The sequence below is a fragment of the Cydia pomonella genome, chromosome 18 (assembly GCF_033807575.1).
Source record: "Cydia pomonella isolate Wapato2018A chromosome 18, ilCydPomo1, whole genome shotgun sequence".
Classification (NCBI taxonomy): Eukaryota; Metazoa; Arthropoda; class Insecta; order Lepidoptera; family Tortricidae; genus Cydia; species Cydia pomonella.
Window position 1 is genome coordinate 14,133,705 of NC_084720.1, and position 20,468 is coordinate 14,154,172.

The 20,468-nt window shown below is 37.8% G+C and overlaps 2 protein-coding genes across 3 annotated transcripts in view; both read right to left on the reverse strand.

The window, feature by feature from the left end:
* Nucleotides 1–1,365: 1,365 nt before the first annotated feature.
* On the reverse strand, nucleotides 1,366–5,116 carry LOC133527575 (centromere protein X-like). Its single transcript, XM_061864635.1, has 3 exons — nucleotides 4,924–5,116; nucleotides 4,370–4,564; nucleotides 1,366–4,000 (listed from the first exon to the last, which is right to left on the reverse strand). Exons 1-3 carry the CDS (start codon nucleotides 5,005–5,007, stop codon nucleotides 3,983–3,985), a joined length of 297 nt encoding a protein of 98 aa, XP_061720619.1. The 5' UTR covers nucleotides 5,008–5,116; the 3' UTR covers nucleotides 1,366–3,982.
* A 596-nt stretch (nucleotides 5,117–5,712) lies between these two features.
* Nucleotides 5,713–20,468, reverse strand: part of LOC133527539 (uncharacterized) — a 32,230-nt gene continuing 17,474 nt past the window's right edge. Inside the window, exons 11-22 of one of the 2 annotated variants that reach the window (XM_061864588.1) lie at nucleotides 19,495–19,631; nucleotides 18,284–18,310; nucleotides 14,793–14,957; nucleotides 13,918–14,137; nucleotides 12,328–12,471; nucleotides 10,504–11,254; nucleotides 9,401–9,681; nucleotides 8,616–8,788; nucleotides 7,775–7,920; nucleotides 7,441–7,657; nucleotides 6,897–6,981; nucleotides 5,713–6,129 (exon numbers count right to left, since the gene is read on the reverse strand). In XM_061864588.1, the coding sequence (XP_061720572.1) occupies nucleotides 5,773–6,129; nucleotides 6,897–6,981; nucleotides 7,441–7,657; nucleotides 7,775–7,920; nucleotides 8,616–8,788; nucleotides 9,401–9,681; nucleotides 10,504–11,254; nucleotides 12,328–12,471; nucleotides 13,918–14,137; nucleotides 14,793–14,957; nucleotides 18,284–18,310; nucleotides 19,495–19,631 (2,703 nt within the window). In that variant the 3' untranslated portion in view covers nucleotides 5,713–5,772. Of the gene's footprint in view, nucleotides 6,130–6,896; nucleotides 6,982–7,440; nucleotides 7,921–8,615; nucleotides 8,789–9,400; nucleotides 9,682–10,503; nucleotides 11,255–12,327; nucleotides 12,472–13,917; nucleotides 14,138–14,792; nucleotides 14,958–18,283; nucleotides 18,311–19,494; nucleotides 19,632–20,468 lie in introns of both variants that reach the window. The other variant, XM_061864587.1, reaches the window with a different exon arrangement.

Consider the following 20,468-nt stretch of genomic DNA (forward strand, 5'->3'; position numbering starts at 1 on the left):
TCAGTGTTGATGTGCCTCGGCCGAGAAATTGCCTCGTGCGTATGCTCGCTCTGTGTGGACCCGCCTATTGACATCAAACTGATACAAAAGTAGGATTGTATATATTGATAAAAGTCCCTTACCTTACCTATCTGAAACCAAAGGAGAGGTTCAACACTGACACGAAGGAAAATATTGTAGGTTTTTATAAATTGATATTGATCTCAAAATTAGGAATTGAAGGCGACGAATTGACTTTTTAAGCTTGGTCTTGATTTTGTAATCAATGCTGAATTCTTAATTCTTAAGCAAATCTCAAATTTAATTGTGTTTGGAGATTCCTTGAGGAAAGGAACAGTAAAATATGTAGAACAGTATCGCCAACCATTTGACCAGAAATTATAAATAAAATACTACACACTTACGACCAAGGGTTGAAATTTTGGTATTATAATCTTACTTTGACAGCGTATGCCGTGACGTTTATAATTTTACAGTACATATGGTGCTACTTTACCGACCTAGTGCGCTAACTCACTATACGCGCATATGTCGAAAATCTAAAGGGTTATATGTAGGTACTGTAAAACGTACAATACACGTGCTAATAGGTAATTCGTACTTGTATCTTAATGTACTAATAAGCGTTGGCGCTGGGGGCACGGTAACGACACCTCGAGTTTGGGCGCTTAGAAATGTCAAAAACCAGTTCCAGGGGCTTTTTACTTTTCATACATTTCGTGTAACGCATCCGTGGGACTTAAAGCCACCCGTCGTCGGCGTCGAGTCAACTCTATGGCTGCTGCTCGACGCGGCGCAACAATTTTCCATAGCGCTGACTAGTCGCAAACGCTGACAAGACCGAGAAGACGCTAGTGTGGAGTGGCCCTTAAAGGTAACTTTTATTCCGAAGCGATATCACATGGGATCGGTTTCAAAAAGTTATCGATAACTTCAGGCCAGGTCGATAAATTTTGGAACCGAGCCTTCGCCCTTTTACAAGCATAGTACGATTTACAGACCACATACGCGCCAATAGAGTTTCGACTTGAGCATTCCGATCTAAGGTTCAAATTGGATTGCAATTTCGGAGAATATGACTTTTCGTCATATGAATCGTCAAAGCAGAATGAATGGAATATATTTGGATCATGAAAACTTATTAAATTGGTGCGGCCTGGAAAAGGGTTAGACTCAGACCAAGCTAAGTTGGCAGCGATTTTAAGTGTTAAGTAAACGTCATAATTTCATAAAAGTTTGTCGTTTAAAATAACACTTGCAACTTATTTGGTCTAACTCTAATCCCTGGAGTTCCGCGGACGCGATACCTCTATATTCTGGTACGTTTCAATATAAAAAGGGGCTATTATAAATACAAGCAACTGCCAAATATAATAACAAATTTAATGTATAAAGTAAGCTACAAATTGTATGGTCAAATGTTTAAGAAGTCAATATCTGTCTAAAATTATTTTTTATAACGAAAATTAATTAAAGTTCCACTCGTAGCGTTAGACAATAACCTAGTTCCGAAATGCCTCGAAATAGATATTTATGTAATTAATTAGAATATGTATATTATGTATGCACTACTTTCCTCTTAGTTGTATGCCGAACGTGTCACCGGATCTAAAATGTGTTTACGGACATTGTGAAGTGAGTAGGAACATGCATAGAACAGACCTACTTTACATAATAAATTTTATATGAAAAATAATGTCTATTTTTCCTTCATAAATTACACTCAATGGACCCAGGGGCTGTATCATTTTTATAACTTGTCATTATGCCTGTCACGTTCTAACAAGTACGTAAGTGCGAAAGTGACAGGCATAGTGACAAGTGATAAAAATACGACCGTGCTACAGCCGCAGAAGGGTTTGGCATGTCGTTTACTCGTTTATCAATGGATATACCATACATGTTTACCGCCTTATAGCCGTGAGATTCGGATTACATCTCCCGGGCCATAGCTTCTTTAACCCCTTGAACGGCAGACGGCGAAGGAATATGCCGTGCCCCGGACGCAGGCGATCACAATTATTTAAACGAAATTGAACTTTACGGAGTCCCGCGTTAGTCCCCCATTGCATTGGCGAAACTGTCGGCTGTAGCCGTCGTTGGCGTCCTTGGCAAGTCTTTCAGATGTCGGCCATAGCCGACGGTGGCGGTCAAAAGGTTAATGGCGTCCATGTCTCTAAGGGAAATTCGCCCTTGACAAACTAGTTACCTTAATATACACAGTGCACTATAGCACCATCCACTTTTTACAAGCTTATTTAACTTGCAATATATGAGATCTGTACTGATGGGACAAAACTCGCAAGTTAAATTTGACCCCCTTCCCGGTTTCCGATGAAGCTAAAACTTTGCATACATATGTAAGTTGAATGACAATGCAATATAATTATGACATGACCCTGGAAGGTGGCCATAGGAACTCTGTAATAAAACGACGTAACCTTATTGTGTTTGGGTTATTATGAGTATTAATAGCCTGGTGAAAGAAAAGTACAGTCAGCGATAAAAGCTAGTATCAAAAATATTTTTCTGACAAAAATAATTCCCGTCTAAACTACACTACCTATAATTTTTTGCACTTATTTAAGTGGTTTAGTAGTCGAATTAATAGTATGATCGATGGTAGAAACAAAAGACTGAATTATACATAATAGACACTGTTTATTGCTTTTTAAATTCCATTACATCTAAATATCTTCATATTTTATTTTTAAATGGCCAATGGGAGCACTAGACTGAACTTTAAAGCTTGGAATGTATTGTTATTAGGTAAGTATACATTATAAATACTATGAAACTTCTCACAAGCGAAATGTACTAGTATTATATCTTCCACTTGTTAACAATAGATTACATGAGAGTTTCTTAAAAAAATGCCACTTTCATAAATTTTGTTTTTCTTTTCTACTTAGAATCGAGCTCGATCCTAATGGGAAGAAAAATGTCCCAGAGTTTTTTCCTATTGTGTTACCATTTCCGCATATACTTCGTATGGCGGTAACAAAAAGGAAAGTTTGAAAAATGCATGGAAATTCTGGGCCACGTTTTTCTCCTATACGGATAAAAAGGGCTCGCGATCCTGACTAGAAATAACACAAGTGGCAAAAAAGGTCACATAAAAAAGTGGCACAAAAAAAGAAACGCTCACATGAGACTATGCTGTACAATAGGGTAAGACAGGCAGTATCCAAGTAAATTTATATTTAGTATGGTAAATGAACACATCTAACTTAAAAGCAACAAGCAGCTAGAGGATTTTTAAGCAAAGAAATCTGGAATCCTAATAAATAGTGAGTTTTTGGTAAATACCACTTACGCTTAAGACAGACTTAACTATTTTCTAAATTCAGAGTGAAGTTTTGAAGACAACTCGGTTGGGAGAATAATAACCATAATGATGACGCAAGTTAAGAGTCAATGATTCATCCCTTTCTTAAAGATCTAATTAGAAAGAGGTGGGTAGTCTTTATCGCGTGACTAGACTTTAAGCTAAAGAGAGCCATACCTTTTCTGTTTATGGTTGCTAATCAATTTCAAACTTTAACTTTGTTTGATGTCAACCATAATAGATTCTTTTCATAGTGTAAGAGTCAGTTTCACAATGTCCAAGTCGTGAACAAGCTACTTGCCACTTACATGATGAATGAAGTCATTGTTGGCATTTCACAATCTTCAAATAAGCTTAACTGGTATATAAAGTGCTAAGCTTTGCATGAAGTTTTATTTATTTGTTAGTTAGCTATCCAATACCTTCCTCAGACTTTGTGAAACAGACCCTTAGAGAGCTTCATTACTAAGCAATATACTCAATAAAATTGATAAGTTAGTAAAATATGAGGGCATGTTTGGAGTATACCCTTTTGTGAATCAGTCAGATCGCAGATCGGAAGTTGCAGTGATTATAAATTATTATCTTGATAAGGCCTCAATACTTGAGTCACAACTGAAAATTAGGTTGGAAGTTTCTTTGAGGGTTGCAGGCTTATGGGAAGTCCAACATCTGAAAAATGAAAACACATAGTTTAAAAAAAAATGTCTGCAAGTACCTACAGCAAGTTAAGGTATTTTAGGTAATAATATGTACAGAAAAATAGTTATAAATAAATATTTGGGATAAAAAGACCTTTATTTCAAGTTGGACATTTTCTCTATGGAGTTCTCTCCCATCAGACATAAAGAAAGCTCAGACTAAGTTCTTATTCAAGCTCAACTTGCATCTTTTACAAAATTCTTATACATATGTTTGACCTGATGCTTGACTGGTAGAGATTATTTTGTGGCATTATGTCTTTGTTTTGCTACACAATAAGGATGAAATAAATAAATAATTTCCTCCTACTATTTGGCTGACAGTCAAATCGTGTCTTACCAGCTGTGGCAGGCATTTCTCAACATGCTCTATGTCAACTTTATCACAGGACTCTCGCAGTGCCTGGCTCGAGGCACGGAGACAAGTCTCCGTAACCAGGCATTTGGCAACTTCCACAACCAGAGACAATGCATCATTGCCCAGCTTCGTCTTGTTGTCTTCGAAAGAGCTATTCAGTAGCTCCTTAATAACATCCTATTTATAAAAAAAAATAGATGTGATTATTTAAAATTCTAGAATCAAAAGTTAATTTCTGTACTAGCTACATGGATAGACTACAACATACATTGTTAGTTTTACAAGTAGGTTCATAAGGTAAGGTAGGTTTGGAACTAAATATCAGCCGTATATAAAGTTACGATATATACTTAGTACGCGTATTTGACAAAAGTAGAATCGCTGATAGGCACTTAGTATGGCATTTATATCTAAACTTGGTATTGCATTTATAACACATGAACGGTTTCTGATTCATAACAAGATTCATTGAACCGAGAATTACGAGTTTTCAATACTTTATGTTATAGTTATGGTGTTTTGTCAATAATATCTACCTGTTTCAAGGTGTTCTTGACGTTAGAAGCTACGGAAGCTGGATCAATGTTGTCGTCTTTGTTTTCATTGCTGTTTCGAGCCATGGCACACCTTCTTTATTATTTACTTGCCACAAAAATTGCGTTAAATATATAAACGCAACTGAATGCAGCAATCTAATCTAATCGTAATCGGATTCAATTTGACGGATTGATTTGACATTGACATTTTTGATGCGTTCAGAAACTCGTACTATACAGAAATTCCATTACAGATTTAATATTTGCACACGCCGCATATAACATATGCATATTGGGTAACTTACGTATGTTTCAATATTTGTATCGTAGGCAAGTAATAGTAAGGAGCGGTGTAAATAATAGTGCGATTTGAATTACCTGCGCATGTACCCAACTTGTAATCCTCGCAAACAGCTTACACCGGAATGCGGATACACCTCTTGCTCCAGTTAGAAGTACGATATGATACACCTGTGTTACATAGCTAATACATTTAACTAGACATACTTTAGCTCACACAGGTAGCCCTCTCAAGGATATAGTTCTTAAGAGCATGAATAATTATTTGTGAGTAGAAGTCCTGAATAAGCGCCGTGTGCAATTATCCCTAGTTTTGATTGTTATCCTTTGGTTATCCTGCACAAGCAGCTACTCATTCATTATTATAATTAATGATATACTTATTATACTTCACTCCTTGGATCCAGCTACGGAAATTTTTAACTTTGGAATTTAATTTTAAACCTTTCCAAAAAAACTTTCAGTTTCATATAAATAAAACAATACCAATCAATACTTATAGCAGTATAATTACATGGTCATAAATAATCTTAAATTACTGTTAGCTTATCAACTTATCATCGATTCATTAAGCACTAAAAACTCTAACAAATACAATATTCGTTCCCTAACATCATCCAAGGATTTTTCAGGTAGGCTCTCTGAGGCTAGCTGCAGAACCTTTTTCTGCTCAATTATTTCCAGAATAGTTTTATCCTTCATTTCTTCTGGGGTCAAGCTCTGCTTCAATACTTCTAGAAGTGTTTTATCTTCATCTCTCTTCCACTCAGGGGCCTCTTTTTTGATTGAGTGTTCGTCCTCTGACATGATCATCATAGACATGTCGGATTCGGAGTAATCTTGGAATTCGTTTTTGGTCATGGTGGGCTGTGGTGTCTCTATTATGTTCTCTGATACAGGTTCCTCCTGAAATAGATAAAATAAGAATTTTTAAATATAAATTCTAAAAATTAAACAACCCTACTATTAAGCGCCACCCCACACAGGCGTCTTTTGAGCGTCGGTGTCTAGTCAGCGCTATGGAAAATGGCGTTGCTGCGCAGTTGCGCCAACGTTGCGTCGAGCGGCAGCCATTTGTCGACTAGACGCCAAAGCCCGAGAGACGCTAGTGTGATGTGGCTCGAAGGGTGTGACGAGAAAAACCGGACAAGTGCGAGTCGGACTCGCACATCGAGGGTTCCGTACTTTTTTAGTATTTGTGGTTATATCGGCAACAGAAATAAATCAGCTGTGAAAATATCACGGTTCATGAGATACAGCCTGCTGACAGACAGACGGACAGGGGAGTCTTAGTAATAGGGTCCCGTCCCGTTTTACAATTTGATTTAGAACTTCGTATCTTGCGTATTATTGCCTGTGCCAAGCAAGATATTTATAGTGGAAGATAGAAGCAACTTTAAACAACCCTCATGTAACTCACGAAATTGAACCTTATTACAATGCCTTTAGATACATTTTACAGTCCGTGTTTTGTAAACAACTTTTTCTTATAAAGAAGTGTGATTGAAATATGACACAAGTTAATATGGAGGTGACAAAATTGTGAATTTATGTGAAACCAGACGTTGATAATATTTGACGACCGTTAAATAACATTACCTATGTCCAGAGCTACCACGTGGGCACATCGTCAATGCAGACGTTTTAATAAATATTTCAATGTAAGTACTTACCGTTTTAATAATACTGTCTTGTGTTTCGTTTAATTCTTCTGGATTTTCATTAATTATTAAACTATTATTTCTTGAGTCGTCATCACTGGAAAATAAATATATAATTATGGTAAAATCAATAAAAACTTAGGAAAAGAATAGCAAGTTTATACTGAAGTGAGTACAAATTAAATGAACAAAACTAAATATATTAATGGCCAATTTTAGACCCATTTATTATTTGATCCTGTAATACCTTTTTGATTAATTTAGACTTTTTAAGATACTTTAATACGGACGACCGGTCTGGCCTAGTGGGTAGTGACCCTGCCTATGAAGCCGATGGTCCCGGGTTCAAATCCTGGTAAGGGCATTTATTCGTGTGATGAGCATGGATATTTGTTCCTGTGTCATGGGTGTTTTCTATGTATTTCAGTATTTATATATTATATATATCGTTGTGTAAGTACCCTCAACACAAGCCTTATTGAGCTTACTGTGGGACTTAGTCAATTTGTGTAATAATGTAATATAATAATATTGATTATAATATTTTTTCAAATACCTGGCCGAATGATCAGCTTCATAGTCCATCGCTTGTGACTCGTCGCGCACAGACTCTTCTACATTCTCTGTGTTATCATTGTCCACCTCCATATTATCTGTACGTTGCTCTAGTTTGTGCTCTATACTATCTGTCCTTTGTGCCTCTATATTGTCTACGGTTTGTGGTGTGCTATTCTGTACGTTATCTGTGTGTTCAACTGCCCTGTCTTCTTCATCTGAAAGTAATGACACTACAGCATTTTTCTCTACGTGTTTAGATTGTGGGCCAGTACTGTTTTTCGCCTTATTGTTCCTAGATCGTAGAATTCTACTACTCTGTTCAGGGACAGTACCTTTCCCTATATTTAATTCGACTGTAGGGCCTGTATCCTTTTTATTATTTATTTGAGCTGAATTTATTAATATTCGAGCACTCGGCGCTGGTGTGTTTTTGTTTTCTTCACGGATCGGTACTTTATTCTGATCCTTTGGGTCAAGTCTGCAAAAAAATATATAACATTGATTTTAATAAATTTTGCCAGTTGCTATAGTAAAATATCAACAGTTGAAAAAACGTTACAGTTAATTGACCGAGCGAAGCGAAGGTCTCCGATTAAGCTTGGGCAAAAATATCTGTTTTGTATGTGTGTCATCCCGGCTGTTCTCCTTTACAAGTAACATGTCTCAACAGATTCCCATGACATTATTCATTTCAAGATACAGTTTTTATATTTTTTTTAATGGTGGAGTCATTCGCGAACTCTACAGCTTACAGAGCGAAGAGAATTTGAAATAGAGGTGGATTGTCAAAGAAAACTTTGTAGCCACAGTAAATTTACTGCCATTTTCGACACATGATTAAAACTTTTAGCCGATGCCCGGTAAGATGGTTTTGATAATTAACAAATTTAACACATATCAATGAAAGAATAAGGATCAAAGTCAAATGGCGTTCTAAAAGATTTAATCATGTTTCGAAAGATGGCAGTAAATTTATTGTGGCTACAAAATTTTCTTTGACAATCCACCTATATTTCAAATTCTCTTTGTCACAGAGTTACTTGTAAAGTTGTATTAATATTAACACATTAAATAATATTTTTTGTGACAAGGTAAGCGCGACGATATGCTAACTAAATGCGTGCACTAAAGTTGTGTGGTCCACCGGTGTACACGGGTTGGTCGGGTACTCACATCGGGTTGGTGTGCGGGAACAGCGAGAACACGTATTCTGCCAGTGACGGGTACCCGTCACACGAGTCGAGGATGCGGGAGCAAATGTCGCACGCGTTCCAACGTTGGACCACTAGCGTGTTGTACACGCAGTGTAGGATTTCGTATTTGCGCTTTCTGCATTCTACTAGCTCCTGAAATAAATATATATAAAAAATTCGAATATACCTTTTGTACAGTAAATATTTCTTTCGAACTAAAAGTATATGTTATATCGCGTATTATTCCATATTGGCTAATCTTATCTTATACCTAAAGGTATTAAACGAGCAATTCTTGTATATTTATATATATATATATATTTCGGGGATCTCGGAAACAGCTCTAACGATTTCGATGAAATTTTCTATATGGAGGTTTTCGGGGGCGAAAATCGATCTATTTTATATGTTTTCCGAGCAAAGTTCGGTTTCCCAGATATTATGGAATAATACGCGAAACTCTGCGTAGGGAGCGCCACTACCACTAATCAATATGTAAACAGGCCCTAAGGTACCCTCTCGTAGGGGCCTTATCAGATAAAAATAAATCATTGATTATCTCCAAACTAGACTTAATTAGTATACCGGTTCCTTTTAGGAAGTTACTTAATTTAAGCTCAGAAATATACCCTCGAAATTAGCGGAAAAAACACCATGTATTGGTCAAGTTACTCGATAATCAACTAATTCATATGGGTTATTGATAATCTTGACGTTTGTAGCGGTTAAAAATGTATTTTTACATATAACCCTGTTAATAGTTACCTCAACCTTCTTCATCAACCCCGTTAGGCACTCTTGGTTAAAATAATCCGCATAATTCCCGATCTTATCCGCCTGCTCCATCGTCAAAAAGCCCAAAAACTCCTTATAAACATCCACTCCCTCCGTATCTAGAATTTTCTCTATATTTTTCATGAACGTGTAGATGTTGTCAGTGTCAGGGTTAAATTGGGCGATGGTGGAGTAGATACGCTTTTTAACCCATACGCTGCGCGCTACGTTGGAGCGCATGGTTAGTTTGAGTTGGAATGATGTCACGGCAGCTGAAAAGTTAAATTTAATATAGTAAAATCTTAATACTTTTCGCATCACGGAACAATGGCTTCCGGACCTTTGGGAGGCGCACGCGGAGCCGAAGTCAACACGTAGAAGCCTTTCTGACACTTTAATGAAATGTAAGGGGTACACCGAGCGGATGCTGTCCGCTCGTGTCACGGGACGCACGCAGAGACAGCACTAGGGTGTAACGACTATTCTAATCTAAAATGAACTGGGCTATTAGGTGAAAGCTATGGACTAAATACTGGGCTATAGGATAAAAAAACAAACCTTAATACTTATTATTAGACCAAAGGGTTATAACAACAAACAAACAAAAGGAACAAGTAAAAGGGAATGGTAAAACAATAGATAAATGGCGATCTGATCCCTCAGCTATTACGGTTACACAGTGGCATGTCTGCATAATTTTATACATATCTAGGCAAATATGACTGTTCTTTGTAGACGAAAATAAAAACAGCCGTAGTACTAGCGGGCAGAAGCACTAATTATTTAATGACAAGCTTAAAGTTAGTCTTACATAATAATTTAGATAATTGTAGATAATTTGGAAAGTCAAAGAAATTCGGACCATGGAGTTTGAGAACTCAAGTTGATGGCGCTCTTGTTGTTGGATTATAGCCTTAGCTACATATAAAGCTAATAAAGTTTACTTAACCCACTTGCCAACGTATCTTATTTCTTTCTAAGTTTATTTTTAGCCTAATAGAGAAACTATTAGGCGCAAGCAAGGCTTGGATGACGGATTTCTTAATTCCTAAAAAATGGTAAAAAAAACGACCATAAAAATGTGAAAAACTTACCTATCTCCTCCAAGTTATACTGCACAGGCACCATCGGTTTCTGAGTCTTAAAACTCAAGCTTTTCTTCAGCATTTTCACCTGACTATCCAACGCGCTCCACGCCAGGGAGTACTTCGCCTTATAACTATTCACCAGCAACCTCAACTTCTTTGTAGCTCTCGGGTATTTCGTACTTTTCTTCTCTTTACACGGACAACTCGGCCGCTTCTTTGGTACGTTTAAAAAATCCGTTATTAAAGTCTGTTTTAGTTTACTAATCCTCCTTAATTTAACACAGCAAAGACAATGATCACCAATAGATATTTCGTTAGTGACGTTTTTGTTAACTGGATTAATCGGTATAGACACAGAGAGTCTTTTCGTCTGTGACGTCTCGTTCACTTCCGAGGAACAAATAGGAGTCGTCGCACTGTCGGTGACGGTGGTTGCCACGGTTACAGGTATTAAGAAAGCCCCGCTAGGAGTGTTGACGACGCTGTAGTTGACTATTTGGAACGTTTCGGTCGTTGTCGCTACCGGGGTTAGAGTCGCGGTATCCTGTGGGGGGGCTAGCTGGATGTCGTATCTGTCCTGGGGGTTGTGGGCGTGTTTGGGCAGGTCGGAGGGGCGGCAGGTGGAGTACTGCCTGGTGAAGGCGATGGGGAGCGGCGGCTTGGGCGGCGCGGCGGCGGCGGCGCCGGGCCGCACGGGCACGCCGGCGGGGGCCTGCCCGAAGTGGTGGAGGAAGGTCGTGCGGCGGTATTTGGCATCCTGGAAAAATTAAATGCAGTCGGATTCTCATCTTGAAGGCCAGCACTTACAATCCCTCTGGTGTTGCGGGTCTCCATGAGCGGCAGTAATCGCTGACCATCAGGTGATCCGTCTGCTTATTTGCCTCCTATATCATAAAAAAAGCTAATTCTACACAGACTGCGCAGTGACAGAGTTTTTACTATCAAATACATACAAAAATCTTAACAAAATACGAAATTCATAGTAGCACTTCCATACTTTGTCACCTCAAAATCTGTGTAGTTAGCTTAGACGGACTTTAGTTTTCCTTCAGTGTACTAGGAAATGTTTGCCTTGTTGTAGCAAACATTGTATAAGATCTTTATTACAGACTCAAATAAGGCCAATAATGATGATGTAAATTGATGTACAATGTTAGCGGACGGGAAGCTGTATGAAAATTAGAGATGCAACGAATCGGCCATTATTCTATATTCGGCCGAATACCGAATAGTGGCATAGTATTCGGCCGAATACCGAATAGTACGTTAACAGGTAGATAACGGCAAACGAGGGGTAAAAAAAAGTAACAAACTACAAGTAATCAATAGGTAAATCTTTCAGACTACCTTTATATTCATAGATAGTACAAAAACATGAGAAAAATAATAATTTTTTTACACACACAACGAAATCTAACGCACTGCAATGTCCGCAATTCAATACACACTGCGTGCAGAATAAACGCAATTTCTATCAAAGACTGCCTACAGTGAGAAATAAGTTGCAACTTGCAAAGTGCACACACGTGCGCGTTCGAATTTACTTCATTTTAGGTAGAACTTCTAGCCGAATATTCGGCTATTCGGCCGGTGGCTCCGCCGAATATTCGGTATTCGGCCAAGCTAACTAAACTATTCGTTGCATCTCTAATGAAAATTTATTAATGTTACTATTTCAAAGCATATCTCGACTAAGAAAACATCAATACAAACAGGCTACAGCAATGACATATTAATCTATGTCTACAGGCGCCTTCACACGGTCAGACGCGGCAGTTATTCAAGCTACGAGATAGAAGTAAATCGTTTTGGTACATGACACAAACGTACCATGAACCGCTTGCTGCTTTTCGCGAGATGCCGGACCCAGATCCTCGGCATTTCGTTTTCTGGTTGTTCGTACAGCGTCAGGCTCGCGCTGAACGGTAGCAGCGTGTGTTTCACCGGCGTCACCTCTCGGGTTTCAAAGAATTTCTGGAAATTTGTATCTTGATTCGTAAATTGATTTAAAAAGATTGAAAAAAAAAGAACACTGACAGCGTTTTAATTCTATGTCATTATATGACATACAGTACAAGGAGCCATGTCAAGGAGCCTCAACTAAATATTAGAGGCTCATTGATAGAGCGAGTAGAAGAGGCTAGAAATCTTGGTATAATAATGGACAACCAGTTAAGGTTTGAAAAACACGTAGCAGAGTTAGCCAAATCTTGATTTTTAGACTGAAAATTTTATTTATTAATTAAAACATGTAACACACACATACCCTCATTTTATACATCTGTTGTGACCTGGGTTCCGGCAGAAAACCAGTGCTTTACTCGAAAGAGTGAAGAGTATCACTGAGCCGTGACCCTTTTGTCCTGCTGCAACGCACACAGTATGTAGGTAGGTACTTTTATTTTATTTTATTGTTTATTAATTATTCCTATTTTGTTTTCTCAATTTTCTTTTGTGCCATTTTTATTTTGTTCCTGTAATAATTTGTGTTCTTTGTGATGATTTAAACTTTATATTGTGTGTGTTTTGCAGCTGCCAAATAAATGATTTATCTATCTATCTATCCATGTTATTATCCGTGTTGGACGGTCTGCCACCTTGTAGCCTAAATCGAAAACTTCAACTATACTTCGTGGTACATAAAAAGGGAGTTCCTGTGTTGCCCTTTTCACACATATGTTCACACATGAACAATCAAAAAGTCTTGTCACTTCAAACAGTGAATTTTTGGTTATGGTTCTGTGTCATCTGTTAGGATTGTCTTTGTTATTCTTGCTATTTATTACCGTCAGAATATTGAGGAATTCATGTTTCTCTAACAGAAATCAATCAATCAATTTCGGGGTTAGGTTAAAATTAGAACATTCATGGTTTTTATTGTTATTTGTATGCAAATCCTAGTCTGCATACTAAATATCAGCTTTCTGCGACTTGAGGACCTAATAATATTGATAATCACTAGTGAGTAAGTGGCAAAATTATTTTAATAACAAAAACTTCCGCGAGACACAGACCGAGTCATCGGTCGCGAAGAGCTGCAGGCCGCAGATTGTGTCGGTCCGCCAACGTGTATTGAAGAAGTTTCTCGTTATGCAGCTAAATATAAGTATGAGCAAACAACGATTACAAAATACGTGAGTAATCCGTTTCAATATTTTGATATGGCAAAATGCTGTTCACAGATATACTTACAATGATAAAATAATATTTTTATACATATTATATTTTTATAGTATAGATATACTTATAACGATAAAAGAACATAACCCCCTTTTTAAAATACACATTTCTGATTATTGTTGTTATTTATATGCAAGGCCCGTCGTGTGTACCAAATTTCAGCTTTCTTCGACTTCAGGAAGGACTTAATAATATTGATGATCGTCAGTGAGTCAACAAAATGTCCACAGATATACTTACAATGATGGGATTGTCCTTGTTATCCTTCCTAAACTGCCTGACATGTCGTATGTGAGCCAGCAGCCCCTTGGGCTTGATCCACGGGAACATGTGCTTGCAGACTAGTTGCAGCGTGGCGATGAGGCCGGCGCGGTGCACAGAGTTAGTCGGTTGGAGGTTGAATAAGTCGGGGTTGTCTTCTACGTACTGCCAGAATTGGTCGAGGCCAAGGGCTAGCAGTCTGCAAAAAATGTTAAAAATATGCTGTAAAAATAATCTGTGCAAGTGTGCAGCCAGCAAAACTTACTACCATAGCAACCCGCATAATTTTTTATATGCAAGCTAATAGTTTTGTTGACTGTACATGCGCTGGAAAATATATCATTATTTTTGGGTTCCCTACGTCAAAAGGAAAAACAATCTTTATAGGATCACTCTGTCTTAAGAAACAGAGTCTAAGGAGTCATGGTCTAAGGACCATTACAGACAATTTTATCAAATTGAATCCGAAATAACTCTACTGATGACGTATATCTAGCGTAAATAATTAAAAATATCGCACACGGAGGCCAATTTTGGAGGGTGAATACGAAAATGAAAAATTCTGCAAACTATATCGTGTGACGTATTAAATGAATTTATTATTGTAAGCATTTCAAATATCATTACTAATAATTTTAAGGCAGGTAACTCTCCGCACCTTGTGGCATAAAATCTTGAAAAAAAATCATACAACAGTTATTTAACTATAGTTAGAGGACAACCTATAAAAAACGTCAAGCACGAGTTGGTTTCAACAAAAAATGTAAAAGCTTTGATTACAGAACCCTCGAGGCGCGAATACGACACGCACTTGGCCGGTTTTTTTTTTTTGTTTAAGGTTGTCTCCAACTTACTCGTCCTCGCAGCGCAGATACCCGAACTTCCTGAAGACGTCCGAACGGAAGGGCATGGGCGGCAACAGGTGAGGGTACAGGAACACGGGGCTGTTGGACACGACGTTCATGAACGTTTTGGGGAAATCGCCAACGTATAAATTGTTCTGGGCGGCACGGCGACGACTGAAAAAAAAAATATTTTTATTTATTTTATTATTTCTTATTAGTTATTCTCACTAACTCTAACAAAATTTTGGTGGTAACTACTGGGAAAAAAATTCCCACGTTTGGTGGTAACTAGTGGGTTTTTTTTACCAGAGGTAAAAGGCGGGAAAAAAATCCCAGTAGTTACCACTGGTAATAAATTGGTGGTACTCGTAACTAGTGGGAATAACCCATTTTTAAATAGTTATATAGTTTATAGACGTCCTCCATATCTTATTCCCCGCGTGGTCCCGGTATTTTTGCAACGGCTCATGGGAGCCGTGGGTCCGCTTGGCAACTAATCCCAAGATTTGGCGTAGGCACTAGTTTTTACGAACGCGAATGCCATTAATTAGGCCTTTTTAGGATTAGCCCGGTTTCCTCGCGATGTTTTCCTCCATCGAAAAGGTAAATATCAAATGATATTCGTACATAAGTACCGAAAAACTCGATGGTACGAGCCAGGATTTGAACCCGCGAACTCCGCATTGCAAGTCGCACGCTCTTCCCGCTTAGGCCACCGCCACAAGATACCATATTAAATTATGTTGTTGATTGATGAATGGTGACTGAACTGAACTGTTCCATGTAGTATATTTAGTTACGTAAATATGTCTTCAAACCAGCGAACGAAAAAAACATAGAAGATACTAAAGTCAAACAAAATATCAGCGTAAAAGTGGCCCCACTATTAAAACACGCAATAATAATAACGGACCAATTGCAACTCGTCAAAGTTCAGGTCTAGTTTTCTTCGACGAAACTTCATTTGATCATGATTAGCCAATTTAAACCACCCGAACTACGATTGGTCTATTATAAAATGAGGCGCTGTGATTGGCTGTAGCGCAGCTCTAGGTAGACAGTTTCATGCAAAATATGTAGACTAGTTTTAAATGCAATATTTTTGTATGATAATTTATTATTTTATTTTAAAGGCTTATTATTTGTTCGTTTATTGCACGTGTTTAAAGGCAATTAAGCCTTCGAACCAATTAATACATTGTGTCGTTCATCTTATAGGGCATCTGCGACGTTTAGTTAGGTGGCACAGAAATATGTCAGATGTAAATGAATGTAAATTGGAATTTTGGATTTTACTCTGATCAAGATGAAAACCGATATCTGAGGATCCGAGAGGCCTTTTATTTACGAATTTGAGATCAAAATAAAAAAAATGCCGCGAGTTGAATTTTAGAATTTTTCATCCGATCAAGGTGAAAATCCATATCTGAGGACCCGAGCGGCCCTTCATTATGATTCTGAAGTCATATTTGGTAAAAGCACCCTCCATTTTGAATGAAACGCCCGATATCTTGAATATGGCGATATTTTTGCTCTTATCATGATCATCATTCATCATATAAATAAATAAATAAATAAATATTATAGGACATTATTACACAAATTGACTAAGTCCCACAGTAAGCTCAATAAGGCTTGTGTTGAGGGTACTTAGACAACGATATATATAATATATAAATACTTAAATACATAGAAAACACCCATGACTCAGGAACAAATATCCATGCTCATCACACGAATACATGCCCTTACCAGGATTTGAACCCGGGACCATCAGCTTCGTAGGCAGGGTCACTACCCACTAGGCCAAACCGGTCGTCAAAAAAACCGGAAAAAACCGGTCATATAAAAGCAAACACGGAGAAATTTAAGATGTCGGGCGTTTTTGCCAAATTTGACCTCAGAATCATAATGAAGGGTAGCTGGGATCCTTAGATATCGATTTTCATCTCGATCAGAGCCAAAATGCAGAAATCCAAGATGGCGGGCGTTGGTCTAATTTTGACCTCTTATTCATTGTAAAGGACTCTAGGATCCTCAGTAATCGATTTTCATCTTGATCAGAGCAAACATGCAGAAATTCGTATTGAACACGTCGTCATAGGACAGGAAACGAAGGGTTGCAGGCCAAGTAGATATAGACGGCCGAGCGTAGCGAGGTCGAATAGGGATATGCGGCTGGCAACCCCCCTGTTTCTCGCCGAGATTTGTATATGTAGTGCTTTTCTCAAACTTGCAATGAAATAATTAAAAAAAATAGGATGATGATGATGATTGTTATCATGACTTTCGGGTCACCGACGGGGGAACAAAAATTTGATTATTTTTACGCTACGACGCACAGTTTAGGAGATACAGCCCTATAAAGATTTCTGCATGACTGAAAAAAAAAATTATGGGGCTGTATCTCCTAAACCGTACGTTGTAGCGCAAAAATAATGAAATTTTTGTTCCCCTTTGAAACCCTGAAACAATATTTAACAAACACAAAAAAGAAAAAAAAAACACGAACAAGACAAAAAAAGAAAAAAAAACTTAATGGCAGAATTTTGCTTATAGGTTTTTTTGGTTGAATGCCATAATTTGACGTTTAAAAACAAAAGAAGGTTGCCTTACAGGCCTAGGTGTGTAAGGCTGTATGAAATTCCTTTACATATCATCTTCACTCATCGCACCTGATATGTAGTATTTCCGAACCTAATTTGAAGTAAGTCATGTGAACATTTCATTAAAAGTTTGAGAAAGATAGCATTATTGTTTTTACTATTTTCCTCGAAATTCTTTCCATAATTTTTCAGCGTTCAAACCTTCCCTGGACCTAGAAATATTCCAATACCAAAATTAGCCAAATCGGTCCAGCCGTCCGCGAACTTAAAGAAAAGTTATAAATAGCAGCCAGATACCGGGACTTACTAAGAAAGTACACATAAAAATCGAACAGACAGACGGACATGACGAATCTATAAGGGTTCCGTTTTTTGCCATTTGGCTACGGAACCCTAAAAACCTCCACCTACAACGGCGACTCGTATTTACTATCACAAATTTAAATTATTAAAATAACAACCTGAACAAATTAAAAATGAAAGTTTCTTAATATCAATGGTTGTTTAAAATGCATAACACCATCCCCATATAAAGCCGGTTGTGATCAAGAGAAATCAAATTAATATGATCCTAGCTAAACTATACGTGAAAAGTAATCCCATATTTTTCCCAGTGTTTGTTGGAACGACTAGCACATCATTTATCCGCACAATAAGGCATAATTCTTTCGTTAAAGATATAATTTGAATACTTCTTACTATGACTGTCACAACGGGCCGCCATTTGCGAACTAAATAGCTCCGCGGCACAAAATTGACGCCCCGCCCGCTTCGGCACAATGTGTGTGGGGTCATTTTTCGGAGCTAGTTCGACATCTATGTTTATTATCAATCGCTGCTTCAAACGACATTCTCAACAACTCGAATATGTTTTTTTTATAGATATAGACTTACGATCTTTCTATCTCCTTCTGAACGAATCTGAAATGGAAATAAGATTTTGTTTTAGTACAATTACGTTTGTTCCTTTATATCGTTGTTCACACGATAATTGTAATTTGCGATTATGTGCCAAAGCCTAAGTGAGGACTCAATAAGTAAAGTTGAAAATTCTATTATTTGTTGAAAAAAATAACTCAACCATCTCCTTGTTTTCCAGAGTGTCAGCTGAGACAGATATCTGTCTGTATCTTTAGGTATTTAAAAAAAGGTAAACAAATTCTACCCTCAAATGGCTCCTTAAGGCAGTTGAGGGTAGATGAAAACATTACATGATCAAATAATGTAGGTTTAAAGTCAGGTCGTTCAGTGACAGATCCAGGCGGTTTTGTATTTGGTTGGTTAACCAATAAATATTAAAACTACCCGAAAATGTACAAATTGTTTGTTTACCTTTTTTTAAATACCTAAAGATACAGACTATAGCTTTTGACTCACGGCGGGCTTCAGACTGCACATATTGGCCACACTTCGGGGAATACATGTTCTACCGTCTGTATAATGGAGAATTCTTCGAAGAACTTTTTGAATTAGTTCCATTTGTTTTATTTATTTATTTATCACCGCACCTCCCGCTCCAGCCAAAGGAGCAAAGCTCATCCCCACTTCTTAGATACATGGCACACTAAGAACAAGCGGGCATCTCGCTCGTTTCTTCCCAGAGCGTGCAGGATGTGGGATGAGTTACCTTCCGAGCTATTTCCTTTGCGCTACGACATGGCGTTCTTCAAGAACCCGGTATTTGGAGCAAGCTCGATTCTCCATACAAAAGTTGAAACTTTGTACTTACAATAGGATAAGATATATCTAGGGCTACAATTAGTTTATGTAGCTTCAGATACCATAGTTAAAAAAATACAGAGAATTTAAGATTTTCATACAACACTTGTTTTTGTTCTATTTCGTTTATTTTATAAGGTGGAGCAATATAAACTGATTTCAGCCCTAGCCCTCTTGTCATTGTATGTGCAAAGTTTCATTACAATCCCACACGTAGTTTTATAATGAGAACGTGTTTGGGATGGTGAAAATCGGCCAAGCTTGCGCGGGAAGTGACTGCTCCAATGTTGCTTATGTTCCTGGGCAAAAGTAACTGCTTCGTTTGCCGATTATTATTATTACATACAAATCAATATATAGCCATGAAACTAAAGGTATGGACTTACGCAATCATTTCCATGTTTTCCGGAGTGTCCGCTGAGACGGACGTCTCCCAGCTTCGGACTAAGTCTAAGGCGGGCTTCAGATTGCAGACGTTTGCCACGGAATCCGGGTTGTCCTCCACCAATTTATAAAATGTTTCCTGGTGAACATAAAGGACCATGGGGACTTTGTATGGAGCCTGGTCCAAAAACCAACAGAAATGAGAATTTGGTCATGAGATGGGTACTTCATTTCGTTCTATGGTCACCAAGCGGAATTCCACTGCAGAACTGAGGTATCTATATTTTACTCAAAATGTCATCACCCTTGTTACCTAGGCAATAGAGTCCAAGTAAGTCAATTAATTGCTGCTGGGTAGATGTTCGCGCACCGCTGCGAGAGCGGCAAACCATTCGCCGCGCTCGCCCAGCGGTGGACTCTATTGCCTAGGTAATAAGGGTGATGAAATGTTGACTAAAATACAAATATCTCAGTTCTGCAACACAATTCCGCTATGTGCCCATAGAACGAAATGAAGTACATAGAAATACCTATCTTATGATCTAATTCTCAACTGTTGGTTTTTAGACCATTTTGACGCATAGTACTTTCTAGTAAGTATTATAGTTTCGGTTATCACTTATCAGTCATACAATCGGTTCGGTCAGACAATTTTCAGGTCTATTGACTGGGTCAAGTGGGATATCCTTTGAAACAGATTAAGTTATATGTACACTCCAGAACACTTTTTTCTTTAACAGTCAAAAAATATATTTTCATACCATCGGTATATAATAGAGAGCTTTTCAGTCGAGTACTGTGAACGACGTTTCAACGAAGCTTGCTGAGTTGCCTAAATAAGGTACGAGATTGAAAAGCTTGATTTTATCACTATTGTATACAATACTTTTTCTATGAGTCATATAAAATAATACATTTTAACTATAAAACCTAAATAATTAATGAAAATTGGTAAGTATCTCAGTAGACAAAAATA